The 17,134-nt window shown below is 49.1% G+C and overlaps 1 protein-coding gene across 4 annotated transcripts in view; it reads right to left on the bottom strand.

Moving 5' to 3' along the window:
* The window catches only part of LOC129670009 (ras-related protein Rab-27A), a 105,704-nt gene that overhangs the window by 31,559 nt on the left and 57,011 nt on the right, over positions 1–17,134 (bottom strand). Inside the window, exon 1 of one of the 4 annotated variants that reach the window (XM_055598420.1) lies at positions 15,414–15,620. The exons of 2 other annotated variants lie outside the window; for them this stretch is intronic. Coding sequence is in view for 1 of the 2 variants with exons in the window: in XM_055598413.1 (XP_055454388.1) it covers positions 11,221–11,251 (31 nt within the window). In the remaining variant the exon portion in view is untranslated. Of the gene's footprint in view, positions 1–11,220; positions 11,318–15,413; positions 15,621–17,134 lie in introns of those variants that run through there. One more of the 4 variants, XM_055598413.1, reaches the window with a different exon arrangement.

The following is a 17,134-nucleotide window of genomic DNA, read 5'->3' as shown; positions in this document are numbered from 1 at the left end:
AGAAAGAAAGAAAGAAAGAAAGAAAGAAAGAAAGAAAGAAAGAAAGACAATATCAGTTGGTGAGATGGCTTGCTACCCCACACTTTAGGACCTGAATGCCATCCCCAGATCTCATGTAAAAAGTGGGCATGGGAGCAGAGAGCTATAATCCCAGCACTGGGGAAACAGCAGCAGGACGGGTGTGTGGCACAGCAACCAGCCTCGCCTAACTAGTGAGCTTCAGGCTCCATGGAGACCTTGTTTCCAAACATAACGTGAAAACCAAAGAAGAGATATCTGAGGTTGACCTCTGGCCTCCATGCACACAGGCATTGGATCATGTACAGACAGACAGACACAGGAAATTTGGTCCCCAACATGCACAGAGGGAAGGCACTATGCAAAGGTCTGGGGAGAGGACAGGAACGGATTCTCCCTTTACACTCTGAAGAGGCCCCAACCCTGCCAACACCCTGGTCTTGGGTGACAATGCATTCACGAACTGGAATGCCACTTACATGAAACTGCTCCCAAAGTGCAAAGATTTATTTTAGGAAACCTCTGGCCATTCCCATAGCTCAGACTTTTCCCCCTCCAAGCTCTGAGACAAGAGGCCCGGCCTTTCAAACCTAACAAAATTAACCATTTCAGTACCCAGGAATTGGCATGGCAGATCTCAAAAGCACTGTAAGAAAAAAAAAAAAAAAAAAAAAGAACAGACGCAAACCATACCTGAAGCAGGAGACAACTGTTCTTTTTCTAAACCTTTCGCCCGGAGTTGCCAATGCACCAACTGACAGTTCCAAATCACATCTCTTTCTACAAGGTCACTTTTTGTCTAACGTTACAACAAAGAGAAATGTAAAGGCCAAATAGCCTACTTAGGAAAGTTTTCCAAAGAATCTCTTGAAAAGCTGTCTATCAGGCCGGCTTTTCAAGTCAGGTTTCTCCTTAGAAACCCACAATCTGGCTAATGAGTCTCAGCTGCTCGTCATATGGCTGGGCCAGGCAGTCAAGTGATTCCCCGGGGGGTCGGGCCTCTTAGATCCAATCCACCAGGCTCTCACCCAGAGCAGACCTATTAGCTGTGCCTGGGATTTGGGGGCCAGTGCTTAACTCTCTCACTTTCCCCCATTCCCAAGAAAGCAAAAGCACACTTGCTTTCTTAACTGTGGTTTCTTTACAGTGGCCAGCTAGTGGGATGGAGTTATAGCACTCACCGGGGCCTTCGGATCCACTGGCAAAACATTCTACAGGTGGGAACTACCCTAACTCCCACTAGCACCCCAAAGTCAGCATGTTCTGATGTTCTGCCCTCAGAGTGCCTACCTTGCTCCCCTCCTTCCTGCTCAGACCTGCCCCTCCTCCTTAGGGTCCTCAGTGGCTCCCCCCTCTCCTCCTCTCTTGCTTCCTTGGCCACATCTTTTCTACTCTCACCCTCACTCCTGTTTGTTTAAGTATTTCTGGTCTGGATGACGGTGATGAAACACTTATTTGATATTCTGGCAGCAAATGTGGCCACACCTCTGATCCAGGCCCCTCTGGTGCTCAAAATGTTCTTTCCACAAGACAATGGGAAAGCCCAGCACTTTTCTCCATAAAATGTATCAAAGGAAGAGGGGGCAGAGGGCGGGAGTGAAGAGAAACTCAGTTAAAACACATACTGTTCTTGAAGATGCAGTGAGCTGCCGTAGGGGGGTCTGGGAGCCGAATCCAGGTTCTCTGCAAGAACAGTGTGTGCTCTTACACATAAAATAAAAACAAATAAATTATTTAAAATGTTACTTGTTATATGTGTGAATCTTTTTGTCTTTATGTGCATCCCGGGTGTGCAGGTGCCTGAGGAGGTCAGAAGAGGCTTTCCGATCTCCTAGAACTGGAATTACAGGTGGTTTTGAGTATCCCAATGTGAAGTGAACCCAGGTTCTCCGCAAGAGCAGCAAGTGCTCTCAGCTACTGAGCCACCTCTCCAGCTCCAAATAAATAAATACGATACACACATTAGCAAAATGAAGGGCAGAGACAGCGTGATCATCAAGATGGTTGACAAAGATCAGCCTTTTCAAAACAGAAGCTCTCAGCCAATCAGGTATAGGCGGAATGCCCCCCACCACAGCCCAGGATACATGGAACACCAAGCCACAGCACTGCTGAGCTGCTGGAAGCAAGACCAGGGCCAAGACAGATGCTCACACTCACCAGTGCCCTTCAGCACACCCTGAAGGTCACAGCTGGAGCAGCCAGGCAGGGGAGAGGAACATGAGCACCCCAGGAAGAAAGCGGCCGAGGAGGGACCTCACAACGGAGAGCTTATCCTGAGCTCTAGCCAGTACTGCAAATAATAACAAATAAGCTCTCTTAGCTGGCAATATGAACCTATATACTGGCAACTCCAAAGACTGCACACAAGCTCATGCCCACACACAAACACACACACACACACACACACACACACACACACACACACACACATACATACATATATATACATATACACACACATGCTCATGCCCACACACATACATATATACACACATGCTCATGCACACACACATACATATACAAACATGCTCATGTCCACACACACAAATGCACCGCATGCTCATGCACACACATACATTTATACTCGAGCACCTATGGAATCAGTTGACTAGGAAGCTGGACACTGGGCACGGTGGTATGCATTTATGATCACAGTCCTTGGGAGCCTGAGGTGAGAGGACAGAGACAAGTTTTAGCCTGGTCTGAGATACACAGTAAGGCTCTGTCTCAAAAACAAACAAACAAAAACCAAAAAAAACAAAATACCATGCCCACCACAACAAAAATCAAAAAAGAAGGTGGCGTTAAACTTCCCGATTTCTAACAAGGCTGGGCATGATGGCGCACATCTTTAATCGGGGAGGTGGGTCTCTGTGAGTTCAAGGCCGGCCTGGTTTTCAAACTGACTTCCAAGACAGCCAGAGATACCCAGAGAAACCCTGTCTTGAATAAAGAAAAAAAAAAAAAAAAAAAAAAGCTAAAACTATTACAAAACTACAGTGATTAAAACAGTGTGGTACTGGCATGGAAACACACACACTGACTAATGGTACAGAATAGAGAACTCAGAAATAAACTCACACATAGTTACTGAATTTTCAACGAGAGAGCCAAGCACGCACACACAACGGAAACAGGTTAGAGACTCTTCAACACTGTGGATAAAATCGGCGAGCCAGGGGCACAAGAGTGAAACTACACAAACATCAGCTCACATGCAATAAAGTCTTTTTTTTTTTTTCCCCAACAGCTCCTATTTTATTCAGATAACAGTCTGGTTATACGTGGTCCACAGCATTCAAAGAAGAACTCAAAGAAATCAGATGTTAATGACTGGTCTTCACACGTCACTGCCAATGGTGCCACCTTTGCCTGTCAGTGGCCACCAAAAACATCCAGCATAGCGTCCTTAACCGTGAACTGTTTGGAGCTAGCAGTGTTAGCACTTTGGATCTTTTTTTTTTTTTTTATCACGCTCTGAATAGCTGTAGGGAGCTCGGCAGGGGGATGAAACAAGCTCAACCTGGGTGTAGTGCCAAACTGTGGGCAACTGAGGGTTTCATTACGTTCAGGCAGTGCTCTCAGCATGGGAGGAAGATGGGGGGGTGCGGAACTTCTCAAGGCTACGGACGAACTTGGCCATGGTCTATCGTGGAAAGTCTGTCGTCGCCCTAACCTCTCATGGATCTGGAACAAAGTCTTAAAGGAGAGGTCTGAAAACCTTAAAAAGCCAGGTAGCGCAGCAAATCTGTAGTTGCAGAAGGACTGCAGGGCCTACCTGGGCTACAGAGCAAGTTTCGGGCCAGCTCAGGCCGCTCTGTCTCAACATAAAATCAACCCAAAGCATCCAATGCGACTTTGTGCGGGGAGGAAAGGGACAGAAGTTGTACGTGCTGGGGAGAGGTGTCCCGGAAAAATGAACTAGCCGCTCCTGTTCCACAATAGAGTGTCAAGACAGAACACCTAAGCATGGAAAAGAAAACCGGCCTCGGAAATGTGTGCGTCATTTAGAGCCTAGGTGTGTGAGGAGCAGCAGAGCCGGCGAGCTGAGTGACAAAGGGGCTAGAAACGGCTGGGAGTGGAGAGACAAAAAATAATAAACCTTGTGGAACAATAGGTGTGTATAACCCTGATTTAAAAATTAATTCATGCACAATGAAACATGCTCGTTTTCTTTGAATGGTTTAAGACGTCATAACAGAGATCCCAAACCGGCCCAACTGTGTCTCCAGGAGTATGTGCTACCCTGACAGAGGACGCCGAGGACCTAGGTTCTGGGGAAAGACTGTCTGCCTCTGGCCTGCAGGGCTTTGAGACTATTACCCAACCTTTCTGTCTCACTGTCCCATCTGTGAAACAGGAAAACCAGTAGGATTGTGTTACACGGCCTGAGCTACGCAATGCCTGTAACGTACTTAAAGCTCTTTGTGGGGACAGCAAGATGCCTCAATGGGTACAGGGCCCATGACAGAAGGCCCAAGTTTGATCACCATGGAAGAAGAAAATCAACTCTTCATCCATGGGCTGTGGCACAAAAGAGCCAGCACACAAACACAGCCACATAAAACAAACAAAAAACAAAAAACAAAAAACCATGCTGTTTGGCATGGGGTATATGATTAGTAATAGTCATTGTCACAACCTCTGCAATAAATGGTCCCTGATGACTGTATTGCTTTACATGTCTTTTATTAGTTTGCACTTCATTTCTCCTGCCCCACCCGCGCTGTTAATCAGCCAGCTGTCCCTCAACACAGCCATTGGCGTGCCCCTCTAGAACATGTTCTGCCATCTTCTGGTGTGTTGTTGCTCGGTGACTAGGCACCGGGGCACCAGACGGCCGAGCTCACTATGCTGTGTGCAGCCCAGGGGGAAAAGGACACCACAACACGAAGAAGTCTCCGAAGTTTTGACTGCAGCAGGTTGGCAAGTACCATCGTACCAGTCCTCTGTGTGACTGAACAGGGCCCTGTGGGCTTACTTCCTAGCTGTGCCCTGCGGCTCACGAGGCTGCTGGCATATCCACTAACTCTCCCGGTTTGCGAAAGACCATCAGCGAGGCACTGAAAGGCCCACAACCCTGGAAAACAGGGTCGCTGAACTGATCTTGCAACCGAAGAAGAAGACCAGAGAGTGGCTACTATTTTGAAAGGGTGCTGAAGATTAGAGGAGACAATGTTTCCATAATTCCTCACACATACTGCAGCTGCGGCTCCAGGTGTGCTAAGTGCAACCAGCTCTCATGTGGGGTGATGAAGAGTGCCTAGCAACAGACAGCATGCTCTCTGCACAGGGGCCTTCCTGGAAGCCGAGGCGCTGGGTTTCCTTTCTCTCTTTCTGGCTTTGTATTTTTTGAGACAGGATCTCACCACACAGCCTTGGCTGGCCTGGAACTTACTATGTAGATCAGGCTCGTCTCAAATTCACAGAGGTCCACCAGCGTCAGCCTCTAAGTACTAGGATTTAAGGCTTGCAACCACCACACCCTACCAATGCTGGTTTCTTGTGAATTTTCCTCTGTCGCTGTCCTACACGATTTGTGTCAGGATTGAGACATAGTTTAAAATGTTAATAGTTGGGTCCCAGAGAGATGGCTCTGAGGTTAACCACTAGCTGGGCTTGGCAGCAGGCAGCTTGACCGCTGGGCCGTGTCACCGGGACCCTGTTTCTAGTTTGTTTTTAGAGGACATGGTGTCTCTCACTGACTTGCCGCTTGAAGGTGTGACCAGCCAGCAAACCCATCTCTGTTTCCCAGTGCTTCAATTATAAGCACACCATCACACCTGGCTTTTGGTCATGACCATCCCCACCCCCAGACAGGGTTTCTCTGTGTAGCCCTGGCTGTACTGGATTTGCTGGGTACACCAGGCTGGTGGACACAACCTCACAGAGATCCGACTGCCTCTGCCTGGCAGAGGGCTGAGATTACAGGTATGTGCCAACGTCGCCCGGCCTGAACTCAGGTCCTTATGCTGGGGCAGTATGTGCTTTATGGGCTGAGCGTGCCCCCAGCTCTGCCTTTCAGGTATTTGCTGTAGGAACTGTTTTCTAAACTTCCACGTGAATAGACATTAGCGTGAACTCAAAAAGGCCACCAGACATCACAGCTGAAGTTGGTTTTCAATTTGTGCCTTACTTTCCTCCTTCTCTGGGCTGCCGAATGATCGCTGCGTCAATCCCCTCTGAGAAATGAAGGTTCTTATCTCCGAGGACAAGAAACCTCATTTCTGACCTCAAAACTGAAGCAACTCACTACTCCATAGACGTTAAGAGCAGCTCGCAGGAAGTTGCTCACCACTGAGCTCCCCACAGACACAAAGGACAAAGTTGCCGTAGGAAAAGTTACAAAACCGGGGGGAAGGGTGTAAATAACAGAAAAGATCACAAGTTACTCAAAACCAACACATGGCCTGGCAGTGGGCAAGGGGCAGCGGGTTGCAGAGGCAGCCGGGCACCAGAGACTTCGCCTAACAGAAGCCATCTTCTGTTTGTTTTTCATATTTCTTCTGCTGGTTTCCCCCGTCAGCACCCAAGACCTGTGAGCACAGAACAGAGCACCACAAAACCTCAAGAAGCCTTGAGGATGGCCTGTGCCAACCGGCTGGCCAGTTGGCACAACACACCGCCCCAGAGGGAATTTTCCCAAGTGCGGTCTGACATCCGTGGGCAGACACTTCCGGGCCTCTGAGCCCCACCCGGGGCCTCTGAATTAGAATGGCTTCTGGGGGACCCGGAGGACCCGCCTGGCTCGCTAGACGGCCAGCGGCTCTCCGGTGCTGTGCTAGGAAGGCCGCAGCAAGCCGAGTGCCGAGCCGTGACTACGTGAGAAGCCTGGGGGGTGGAGGCCGTGTTCAACCTCCAGCAGCCCCAGGTCGCCGACTGTAAGACAGACTGAGCAGGATGAGTAGGCGAACAGAAGGCCAAGCGGGAGCGCCAAGCTCCAGCTCCTCACCCGCAGCGGGGCACGCTTGGGTTTTCAGCGTGATGGAGGGTTCTACGGCAACACTACCGACACCTACCTCACGGGACACCGAAAGGAAAGCTGTGCCTGAGGCTTCCTGTTTGACACCAGCCTGGCTAGATACAAGTAAACAAAGCAAAAAGTAATGAGCCCGCAGTTTTGTTTTTGATTTTTTTCGAGATGGGGTTTCTCTGCGTAACAAGCCCTGGCTGTCCCAGACTCGCTTCACCACGCCACCATGGCCGGCTGAGCCAACAGTTTCTGAGGCGGTGTGCGCTGCCTCTGCCACGAAAAGCTTTGTTTCTGTCTTCTGAGTGGGGCGGGGAGATGGGCTCGCGGTCTCTGAGCCCTAGTTTACTGCCTCCGAGTAGAGGAGAGCATGACTGCGTACCACCCCTGGCAGGAAAGAATTTCAAGTAAGACCCGATTCCCTTGGGCTGGAGAGACAGTTGGGCGATTGAGAACATGTGCCGTTTTGCAGAGGACTTGCGCTTGGTTCCCAGCACCCAGGCCCAATGGCTTGCTTAATAAGCTAAGACTTCCATTGCTGAGCTTCAGACCTGGGACAAGCAGCTGAGGTGCCTTTTAAACGGAGGTGGATTTGCCTTCCAGGTTCTCTCAGCATCCCTACCTACTGCAGGGCGTGGCTAGCATACCCTGCCCTTCTACCCTGACCTCTCCAGCCCAGGGGCATGCGTCCCCTCTCTCAGAGGCTCTTCACTACATAAACCTGCGTTTATATACTTTAACCTGTCTCGGATCAGCTCATTTCACTGGCAAAAAGAATGATAGCATATCATCCATGTTAATGAGTCACCAGCTGCGGAAGCCAAGGTCACAGATTGGGCTCACGCCCCTCTGTTACTCCAGTCCTAGGGGATCCAGTGCTCTCTTCTGGCCTCCTTGGACACTGTACATATGTGGCACTCATAACATACATGTAGGCCAAAACCACTAATACACGTTAAACAAACAAATAATAAAAAAGCTGATTCCTCAGATCTGCCTCAAACCTAACAGATTACAATCGTCAAAGGAGCACAAATATGCTGCTTTTTGAGAAGTAGTTTGAAAAAAAAAGCTCATGTGACTTAACATGGTCACCTGGTTCCTTGCAGCATAAAGCCCTGGGTAGTTTTGATTCTCTGTCCTTAGTAGAGTCAGCGCTCACTGCAGCCTTCTCCATCTGTGTTTGCCTCCTGGGGAGGTGGGGGTGGGTTTTGTTGTTGTTTAAGAGAAATACCTGCACTTTTTTTTTAAAAAAAGAGGCACGGAGTTGGGGGCGGGGGTGTTGGAGCAATGGCTCAGTGGTTCAGAGCACTGGTTTCTCTTACTAACGGGCTCAATTCCCTGCACCCACATGGTAGCGCACAACCATCTCTAACTCCAGTTTCAGGATCCAATACCCTCTTCTGGCTTCTGTGGGCACGGGCTAACTTAAAAAAACATAAAAATAAAATAAATCTAAAAAGAAAAAAAAGGAATGTAGTCTGCTTAACAGTTCCATTTTATATGTACTAATGACCTGGTATGCTGGATTCAGTTTTTAAAATAAAGTTCGGAGGCTGGAGAGATGCTTCGGTGGTTAAGAGCTCTTGTTGCTCTTGCAGAGGACCTAGGTTTGGTTCTCAGCAGCACTCGCAGGCTTACAACTACCTTACACCCTCGGAGGGCACCCTGCACGCACGTGGCACACAAACACACGTGCAGGTACTCACATGTAATGCTCAAATGACTTACAATTTTTAAGAGAAAAAAGGAAGCAGGGTTCTCTAGCCACCTGTTTATTATTATTAACAGCATTCGCCACCTTCTAGGTCACTAGTTCTCAACCTGTGGATCGAAACCCCTTGGGGCGTTGCGTACTGGATATTTACGATTCATAACAGTAACAAAATCACAGTTATGAAGTAGCAATGAAAATAATTTTATCACCGCAACATGAGGGACTGTTTAAAGGGTCGCAGCGTTAGGATGGTGAACCAGGGGTCTAGGTATTTTCTAGGTAGTCAGCCACAGCAGTTCACAGAGAGCTCCTTAACTGGAAGAGACAGGCCACAAGCAAGATAAACATAAAATCATCTCAGACAGCAATAGATGTGGAGCTAGTCATGCGCTGACAGCACGAGGTGGGCAGAGACAACTCTAACAGAGGGCCTCTGTGGACCGACAGAGAATTTACCATGAAGGATGTATACATGAAGGATGTATAGAACCATCATGGCAGACACTGGAAGACTTCTGGACAGCTATCATGTAAATGAGGACCATAAGACGCTTGGTCATTTCTGAAAGCTTCAAGGAAGATGTCTTAGTGGTTAGTAAAATTCCATCTGAAAGTCACTCTCCGGGTTGGAAGGCAGCTCCATTGGAAGGCCTACCTTGCATGGAGTTCATTTTCCAGCATACACAGTAGTAAAGGCAGGAGAACCGGAAATTCAAGGTCATCTTTAGTAATTTAGGGATACAGTCTGGACTATCTGATAGTCTGTCTCTAAATAAATGCCACTTTCTTTGAGCAGTCAAACAACATAGTTTTGGACTGCCCACCGCACAGCTGGTGAAGAACTATCAGCCCAGAGATATTAAAAGAACTGTCCCTGCTGTCCATCACTGGGTAGCATGAGATCTAGCTCCAGACCTAGGACACTGAGGGAAAACCAAGCTGAGCACGTGATTTCCAAGGCCCCTTCCAATCATATCTAAAGTTACACAATTCCGTCAGCGTAACCAGTGGAGTTTCCTATCTGGAGGGAAAAGTGGGCTGAAGAGTTAGAAGGCTTCCATTGCTGACTCTCAAATGCAGAAAAGCTCTCAGTAAGCAGAATCAATGAGGGCACTGCCCCGTCTCGCTATGTTCTTGGCACAAAGCTCTAGGAGTCTGCTGGCAATTCAGAAGCACAGACAACAGGTGAGCTGACACTGGAGGTGCCCACAGGTCCTTGTCACCATTTGTTTATATGCCCTTTTGTGGTCACACAAGTAGACATTTCGGTCCAGCCTCTTGCTTGGCCACAAGGTCTACTCTTCTCACGAAGCCAGCCTGGTTCTCAACAAGGACCTCAGCAGTCCCCGTGGGCATGCGGGTTTCCTAACCCCACTGCACACACACACACACACACAGCAGCAGCAACACTTGTAGGAATTAAAAACAAATATATGTGCTGTTCTTTGTCAGCATTCCAGTGCTGTGAGGAGACACTGTCCCCATGGCAACTCTTACAGAGGACAGCATTCAACTGGGGGCTGGTTTACAGTTTCAGGGGGAGTCTAGTCCATTATCACCATGGTGGGAAGCAAGGCAGCCACATGGTGCTGGAGCACTAGCTAAGAGTTAGTTACATCCTGATCCACAGACAGATAGACAGAGGCAGAGAGAGACAGCCTGGGCATCACTGGGCTCTTGAAACCTAAAGCCAGTGACACACTTCCTCCAACAAGGCCAAGCCTACTCCAAGCAAGTATGAGACTAGCCCGAGACAGTAAGAGACCCTGCCTCAGACAGACAGACAGACAGGGACAATTGCTAAAATCTCCAGGTGGGGTGGGGATGGTGACCCCCCGTTGAAGGCTGATTATCAGTGACATGGAAAGTAAAAGCATCCCAACGATTCCCGGCAGGAATCCCAACGTTTCAAGCATGTGGCCTGGGACACAAGAGATGAGTCGGTCCCCTAAAAGACACAAGAGTCGACTTTATGCTCTCAGGCCGAGCAGCTAGGGATAGTGAAGGCTTAGCCTGGTCTCTAATAAGAGAAGCAAAGGTCAGAACAACCAGCAGGTTGCTGGGCCACGCTGGATCCTTAACAGGCTCTTTCCAGGGGCTCTGCCACCCTCCCCCTGGCATCCGCTACTGTACAAGAAAGATGTGGAATGAAAATTAACACAAGACATAAAGAAGCCCTGCCCACAGCTATCGGTTAATAGTTTTAAAGTATTTTTCCGTATTTCTTCTATTGCAATATTTTAACATTTTTACAGAGGACCCAGGAAGTAGGTCAGTTGGTAAAGCGTTCGCCTGGCACACGTGAAACCCCGGGTTCACTCCCCATCACCACACACACCAAGGATGGGGTCTCAGGCCTGTGATCCCGGCGCTTGGCCGTGGGAGGCAGGAGCATCTGACACTGAAGGTCATCCATCATGGCAAACTCAGGCCAGCCTGAGCTGCAGGAGGCCGTCTCCGACAAACACACAATTCTCAGGTAGGGCAAAGGAGCAGCAGAAAGGGGGCTCACGTGTGCCAGGCGAGCACGTCCTGAACAGCATCCCCAGCCAGGAGCAGGAGACTGCTATCGGCACATCTACTCAGGCCAGAGCTGCACATCTCACCGCCCCTGGCTGCACCAGAACTGCAAGAATTGAAGTGCTCTGTTACGTGTAAGCAGGTGATTGACACCTTGTCTTTGGCTCTAATGACACAAATACATAGTAGATTAGTGCACAGCAACACCCAGAGGGCCCACCAGCGCCCCCCCCCCCCCCCCCCCCCCCCCCCCCCCCCGTGTGTCTGGACGAGCCTCAGCAAACAAGATACAACAGGCTCTTCTGTTTCTTGGCAACCAATTATATTAGCTTTGACCCGGCAGCTGGTAAGGCTTAATATAAATTAACCATCCAGGTCAGGAAAAATGACCAGGGGCTCTGAAATATGGTTTTCCTAGTGGCTGACAAAAACACATTCATTTTTCAGAATTGCCTTCCTTCCTTCCATTAAAAAAATTTTTTTTGGATTTTTTTTCTTTATGTGTATGGGTGTTTTGCATACACCTAAGTGACCCTGACTCAAAAGAAAAAAAATTAAGAAAAAAAGTAATCATTTTTATTTGGTAAATTTTGAACCCCATCCTCAAATTAGAATTTCATACGGGCACAGTAACACACACCGTAATCCTAGCAGAAGTCAGAAGCTCAAAGGTGTCCTCAGGCACACAGTGAGTTCGAGGCTAGCCTGGCATAACATGGGATCCAATTAGAGGACAGCAGAGAAAGAGGAAAGGGGAAGGTAGGGGAGGGGAGGGGAGGGGAAATTCTCTTTTAGGGGGGGCACTCAATTTTAATTAATGATAAATAAACTCTGTTAAGGGACCCCAAGCATATAAGGAAAATAATGGGCATACCCTTGAGTCCCCACACTGGAAGACCCTAGCAAGCTACTTGCTCACTATTCCAGGCCCTCACTCCAGGACAGCAATTTCACTAAACGCTTTTATCTTGGTTTCTAGTGTCTGCTCTCGGGGTAATCAGCTTAGGGGAAGCCAGATAATTGACTCCAACTTCCTGATGCCCAGGTAGAGGAACAAATACAGTCCAAGAAAATCTCATGAGGCACAGAAAGGGAATGCTTACGAAGGGAAGAGCTACTTCCTCAAGAGCTAATCATGCTTCCCACAGGGGCAAAAGAGCTTTCTCCTCGGCGGCTCAGGCTTTAACCTGAAAGCCTCATTCTGTCTTTCAGAAGCTATAAAACCTATGCTATTATATTTGGGAAATATGTTCTGTGTGTGTGTGTGTGTGTGTGTGTGCAACTACCACGTATATGTGTTAACATAATTCTTTCCTACTTCATAGTGAATCTATAGGTAAGAGACATTCCAAGGTAAGTCTCAGTAACAAAGGAGGAAGATAAATTCAATTGAAAAATTCCACATATGGGCCGGAGAAACGACTGAGTGGCTAAGGGCCTGTACTTTTCCTGAAGAGGACCTAAGTTCCCAGGACTCAGGTGGCTCACAACTGTCTGAAACCCCAGCTCCAGAGGATCTGACATCCTCTTCTGGCCTCTGTGGGCATGTGCATACACTCACAAAGATAGACACACATATATTAATTTAAAAAAAAAAAATCAGCTGGGCGGTGGTGGCAAAAGCATCAGGCACTCTTAGCCACTAAACCATCGCATTCCACAAATGTAACGTTAACAGAGTTTATTTATTTATTTTTAATTGTGTGTGTGTGTGTGTGTGTGTGTGTGTGTGTGTGTGTGTGTATGTGTCTGCTTTTGGTTTTGGGCACATGAGTGCAATACTGCCAGAAGAGGGCACTGGACTCTCTGGAGCTGGAGTTAACAAGCTGTTGTGAGCTGCCTGATGTGGGTGCTGGGAATCAAACTTGGAACCTCAGGAAGAGCAATGCGTGCTCTAAATCACTGAGCCACTTTTCTATCCATTTAAGACATTTTTAAACAAACAACAAAAAAATTATAGTTATAGTCAAGGTAGAATCAAAAACCTTTGCTCAGGATGGACAAGAGACGTAGAAAAAAGGGAGCCAAGGGTGAGCTTCTACAGAGCGCCATTTCTACCCACTAAGACTGGGAAAGCAGGCGCCAGGAGAGAAGGTTACAAGCCTCCTTCCCCAAGACAGCTGCCCACTTTAAAGTGCCTACGACTGTCCTAACGCCAAGGCCACAGCACTGAGACCTTACATTCCACACAGAGGCGCAGGGGCTCTGCACAGGCAAAAGCAAGCTTAAGAAGGGCAAAGCTGGAGGCTGGCATGCCCTGACTTCACAACTCCATGGGTTCAATACTCTGGACAGGATGCCACCACTGTGAAAACAGGACTACAGAGCCACATTTATAATGGATTTCTCTTCAATAGAGATGCCAGTATCATTCAAAGTGTCAAAACAGTCTGCTAGACAAACAACAATGGGAAAATATCCAAACTTGAAGAGATAAAGCTAGGCCCCCTATCCCTACCCACACCACACACAAAATTAACTTAAAATAAATCAAAGAATGAAATGGAGCAGTCAAAACTGTGAAACTCTTGGCTGTACAAAAACAAACAAACAACCAAACATAAGCTCAAATCTTCACGGCCTCAAACAAGCAACTTGCTAGCATGGTGGCACACATCTGTAATTCCGGCACGTCTTAGGCCGAAGAAGGATTGCCACCATTTCAAGGACAGCGTGGGCTAGAGAGCGAGACCTTGTCTCATGAAATCAAAAGCAAAACAATGGCTGTCAAAATAGGTCAGTTGGGAAAATACAAGCAGGAAGATCTGACTTGGGACCCCCAACACGCACATTGGGGTGCGAAGGTGCAGGTGTGGAACCCTAATGCTTGGGGATGGGAATGGACAATCCCTGGGACTTACTGGCCAACCAGTCCAGACAAGGAGCTCTAAATTCAGTGAGAAACCAGTCTCAACAAAAGTAAGGTGGCCAGGCCTTTAATCCCAGCCCCCGGAAGGCAAAATCGGGCGGAGCTCTGTGAGTTCAAGATTAGCTTGGTCTACAGAGTGATTCCAGGCCAGCCAGAGCTACATATTGAGTAGTGAGATTCCCCCAATCTCAAAAATAAAAAGACAAATTTAAATATATGTGTGTGTGTGGTTATATGTTATATATAACACAATATATAACATACATATATGTGTTTATATATTTCTATGTATCAAATATATAATTAAACTTGGTGGAAGTGAAGGAAGAAGATACTCAACATCAACTTCTGTCCTCCACACACATGTATGGGCCTGCACCCACACACATGCATACATTCTACACACACAGAGACAAGTCAGAAGTAAAAAAAAAAAAAAAAAAATTAAGATGGTTATGGAAAGGAAGCAGAGGATGGGGGGAGACCAAGGTAAAGTAAGAAAGCGATTTTCTTTCAGGTGTGTTCAGCATTGCTGTATGCCTTTTCTTTCTTTATTTTTTCTTCCTTTCCAGGTTTTTTGTTTTTGTTTTTGTTTTTAAACCCAGGCTGACCTCAAGCTGGCTTTGTAGCAAAGGTTGACCTTGAACCCTGGACCCTTCCTTCCCCGTCCACCTCCTAAATGCAGGGATTACCTTCCCCATGCTGTTTTCACTCTGCAGAAAGCTTTAAAGACAGGAGTACCAGATGCCTCCTGCCTCCCTCACCCAGCTGGGTTGAACAGCTAACGCAGAACAGCTGTTAGCCCTTGCGTTCGAAAGAGAAGCCTGTGCGGAAGACTCCAGAGAACAGTAGTACGCAAAGGGGCGGTTGAGACACCTCAAGGTCTCCTGCGTTTCAGACCCGGCTTTCCAAATCGGTCCCCAGCTCCTGGGCCAGAGACCCGGCCTTGGCAAAGCGACCAAAACGTGTCAGCGCATCACTTCTACCTCCGGTAGGGTGTCTCTAAGACCTGGATGACCGGCTGGGTTCTCCGAACGACAGGGAAACGGAGAGCCTTTTCTCTCCTGCAAGCAGTGGGGCCCTAAAGACTTTAAAGTCAGAACCCAAGCGAGGGAAGAAGAGGGGGTGGGGTGGGCTTAGCCCGCCTCCCCCTCGTTGTGGGAACTTTGGCACCTAGATACCACCGGGGTAACCTTGGACCCCCAGACCCTAGAACTCCGAGGGAACCAGCATCCCATCCGAGGATCCGCTATCCCCTGCTCCGGGGCAGGCTCGGCTGCCCGCAGCCTGCAGCGTCCGGGACGCGGTGCGCTCACCCCGTGCGGTGCTCGGTCCGGCGCTTGCCTGCCTGCAGTGCTAGATTTGCACGGCGCTGCGTCCCCGCGCTGCTCTGTCCCTCAGGCGCTGCCTTCCAGACGGCGCTCGGGACCCCAAGCAGCTCGCCTTTTTTGGGCGCTTGGCGGTATTTTCCGTCCGGCCCCACATCACTTCCCGTTGAGGAGAGCGCGGTGAGGGCGGGCCCTGCGCGGCCTCCACCTCCGCCTCCTGTCACCTGCTGGCCGGCCCCCGGCCGCAGAAACCACCGCTCTCCTCTCCTCGCTCGGCCAGGAACAGGTTTCCTCGCCCTGTTCCGTGAGGCGCGGGAACCGCAGCGGGCGGTTTTCGCTGAGATCAAGAGCGCCATTCACAAAAAGGTCAACCTGCCCCAGGATTCGGGCGGGCGCGCTGAGTGAGGCCAGGCGTGCCCTGCCCTGGTGACTCCAAAGGTCTGTCCTAAAAGCAAGCCTTTTCCTGGCTGTACATCCTCTCCGGGGACAGCCTGGGCATGGCCTGCTGGCGTTCCTGGCCACGACAGTAAGAGAATGAGAAATACTGTGAGATTCGGGCAGGAGAAAATACACACCGTTCTGGGAAGCAATGGCTAGCGAAGTCTACATGCACACAGTCTAATTCGGATTACAGTCACCCAATGTCCTAAAAAAACAAAAAACTGTTAGGGCAGTTACACAGTCAGAAGGAAGTTACGGGGTGGCACAACATACTAAGACCCGCCAGGATGCGGAGCATTCTGTGAACCTCTGATGCCTCCTAGCGGCCTCCTCTGGATGCCCAGGGTTTCCTGCGAGCATGGATGACTTTACTAGCTAAATCCACCCAAAGGTGCTTTCAACACCGGCCTTCTTGTTCCTTCAGAATCCCACTTCCAAGACAACAAGCAAAATGCTGGGAAGCCCGAGTTCGGCTCCCATCCATGCAGCTTTGCCCCCCACCACAAACCCCTGCTGTCCCACCCACCTGCCCACCCACTCACCCCTCCGGGCTGCAGCGTCACAGTGCAGTCAGTTCCTCAACTACGGCCAAGGGGCTTTCTGCAGATGACAGTTACTGGAGCCACCCGAGCTTCCATAAGCGTCCCCGGTAAACTCACTGGGCTCACCAAGCTGGACCTGAACAGAATCTTCTAAAGCCTCCTATCTGGGGTGAATGGAACAGAATCCCCAGGAAGAATAAGGCAAACATCTTCCTTCAGGCACTAGCTCGGAAGGAGCTACCACCTTTCAATACCAGGACTCTAGGGACCAAGCTTCCCACGCATAAGCCTGCGGGGTTAAAGCGGTATATGAACCGTATTAGAGAACAGCACAGTGAATGCTAATGGTTGGCATGGTCCAGGTGGAACACACACCTTCAGCCTTCCCCGCTTCTGCAGCCAAGCAGGGCCTTGACTTGGAGTTCACAGACAGATGCCCTTTCATCATCTGTGGATGCTTTCAACGAGGCACTCTGAGGCACAGCGGATGCCAAGCTTAAACAGTGGACTAGTGAACTGCTCCCCACCCCAGAACTTACTTGTCCGACAAATGCTTAAGTAGGAGACTCCAGAGACACCCAGTGTCTCAATAAGGAACTAAAGGATGCCCTTGGTAGAAAGACACAATGGAAGATGCCTGGATCCCAGCCATGGGGATTGGGGGTGCGTGTGAGGGAGGCTCACACAGGAGTACCACTTGATCCCAGGCTCTGAGACCAGATCTTC

The sequence above is a fragment of the Psammomys obesus genome, unplaced genomic scaffold, assembly GCF_907164565.1.
Source record: "Psammomys obesus unplaced genomic scaffold, mPsaObe1.curated_primary_1811, whole genome shotgun sequence".
In the NCBI taxonomy this organism is placed as follows: domain Eukaryota; kingdom Metazoa; phylum Chordata; class Mammalia; order Rodentia; family Muridae; genus Psammomys; species Psammomys obesus.
This window is presented reverse-complemented; position numbering and strand designations above follow the sequence as displayed.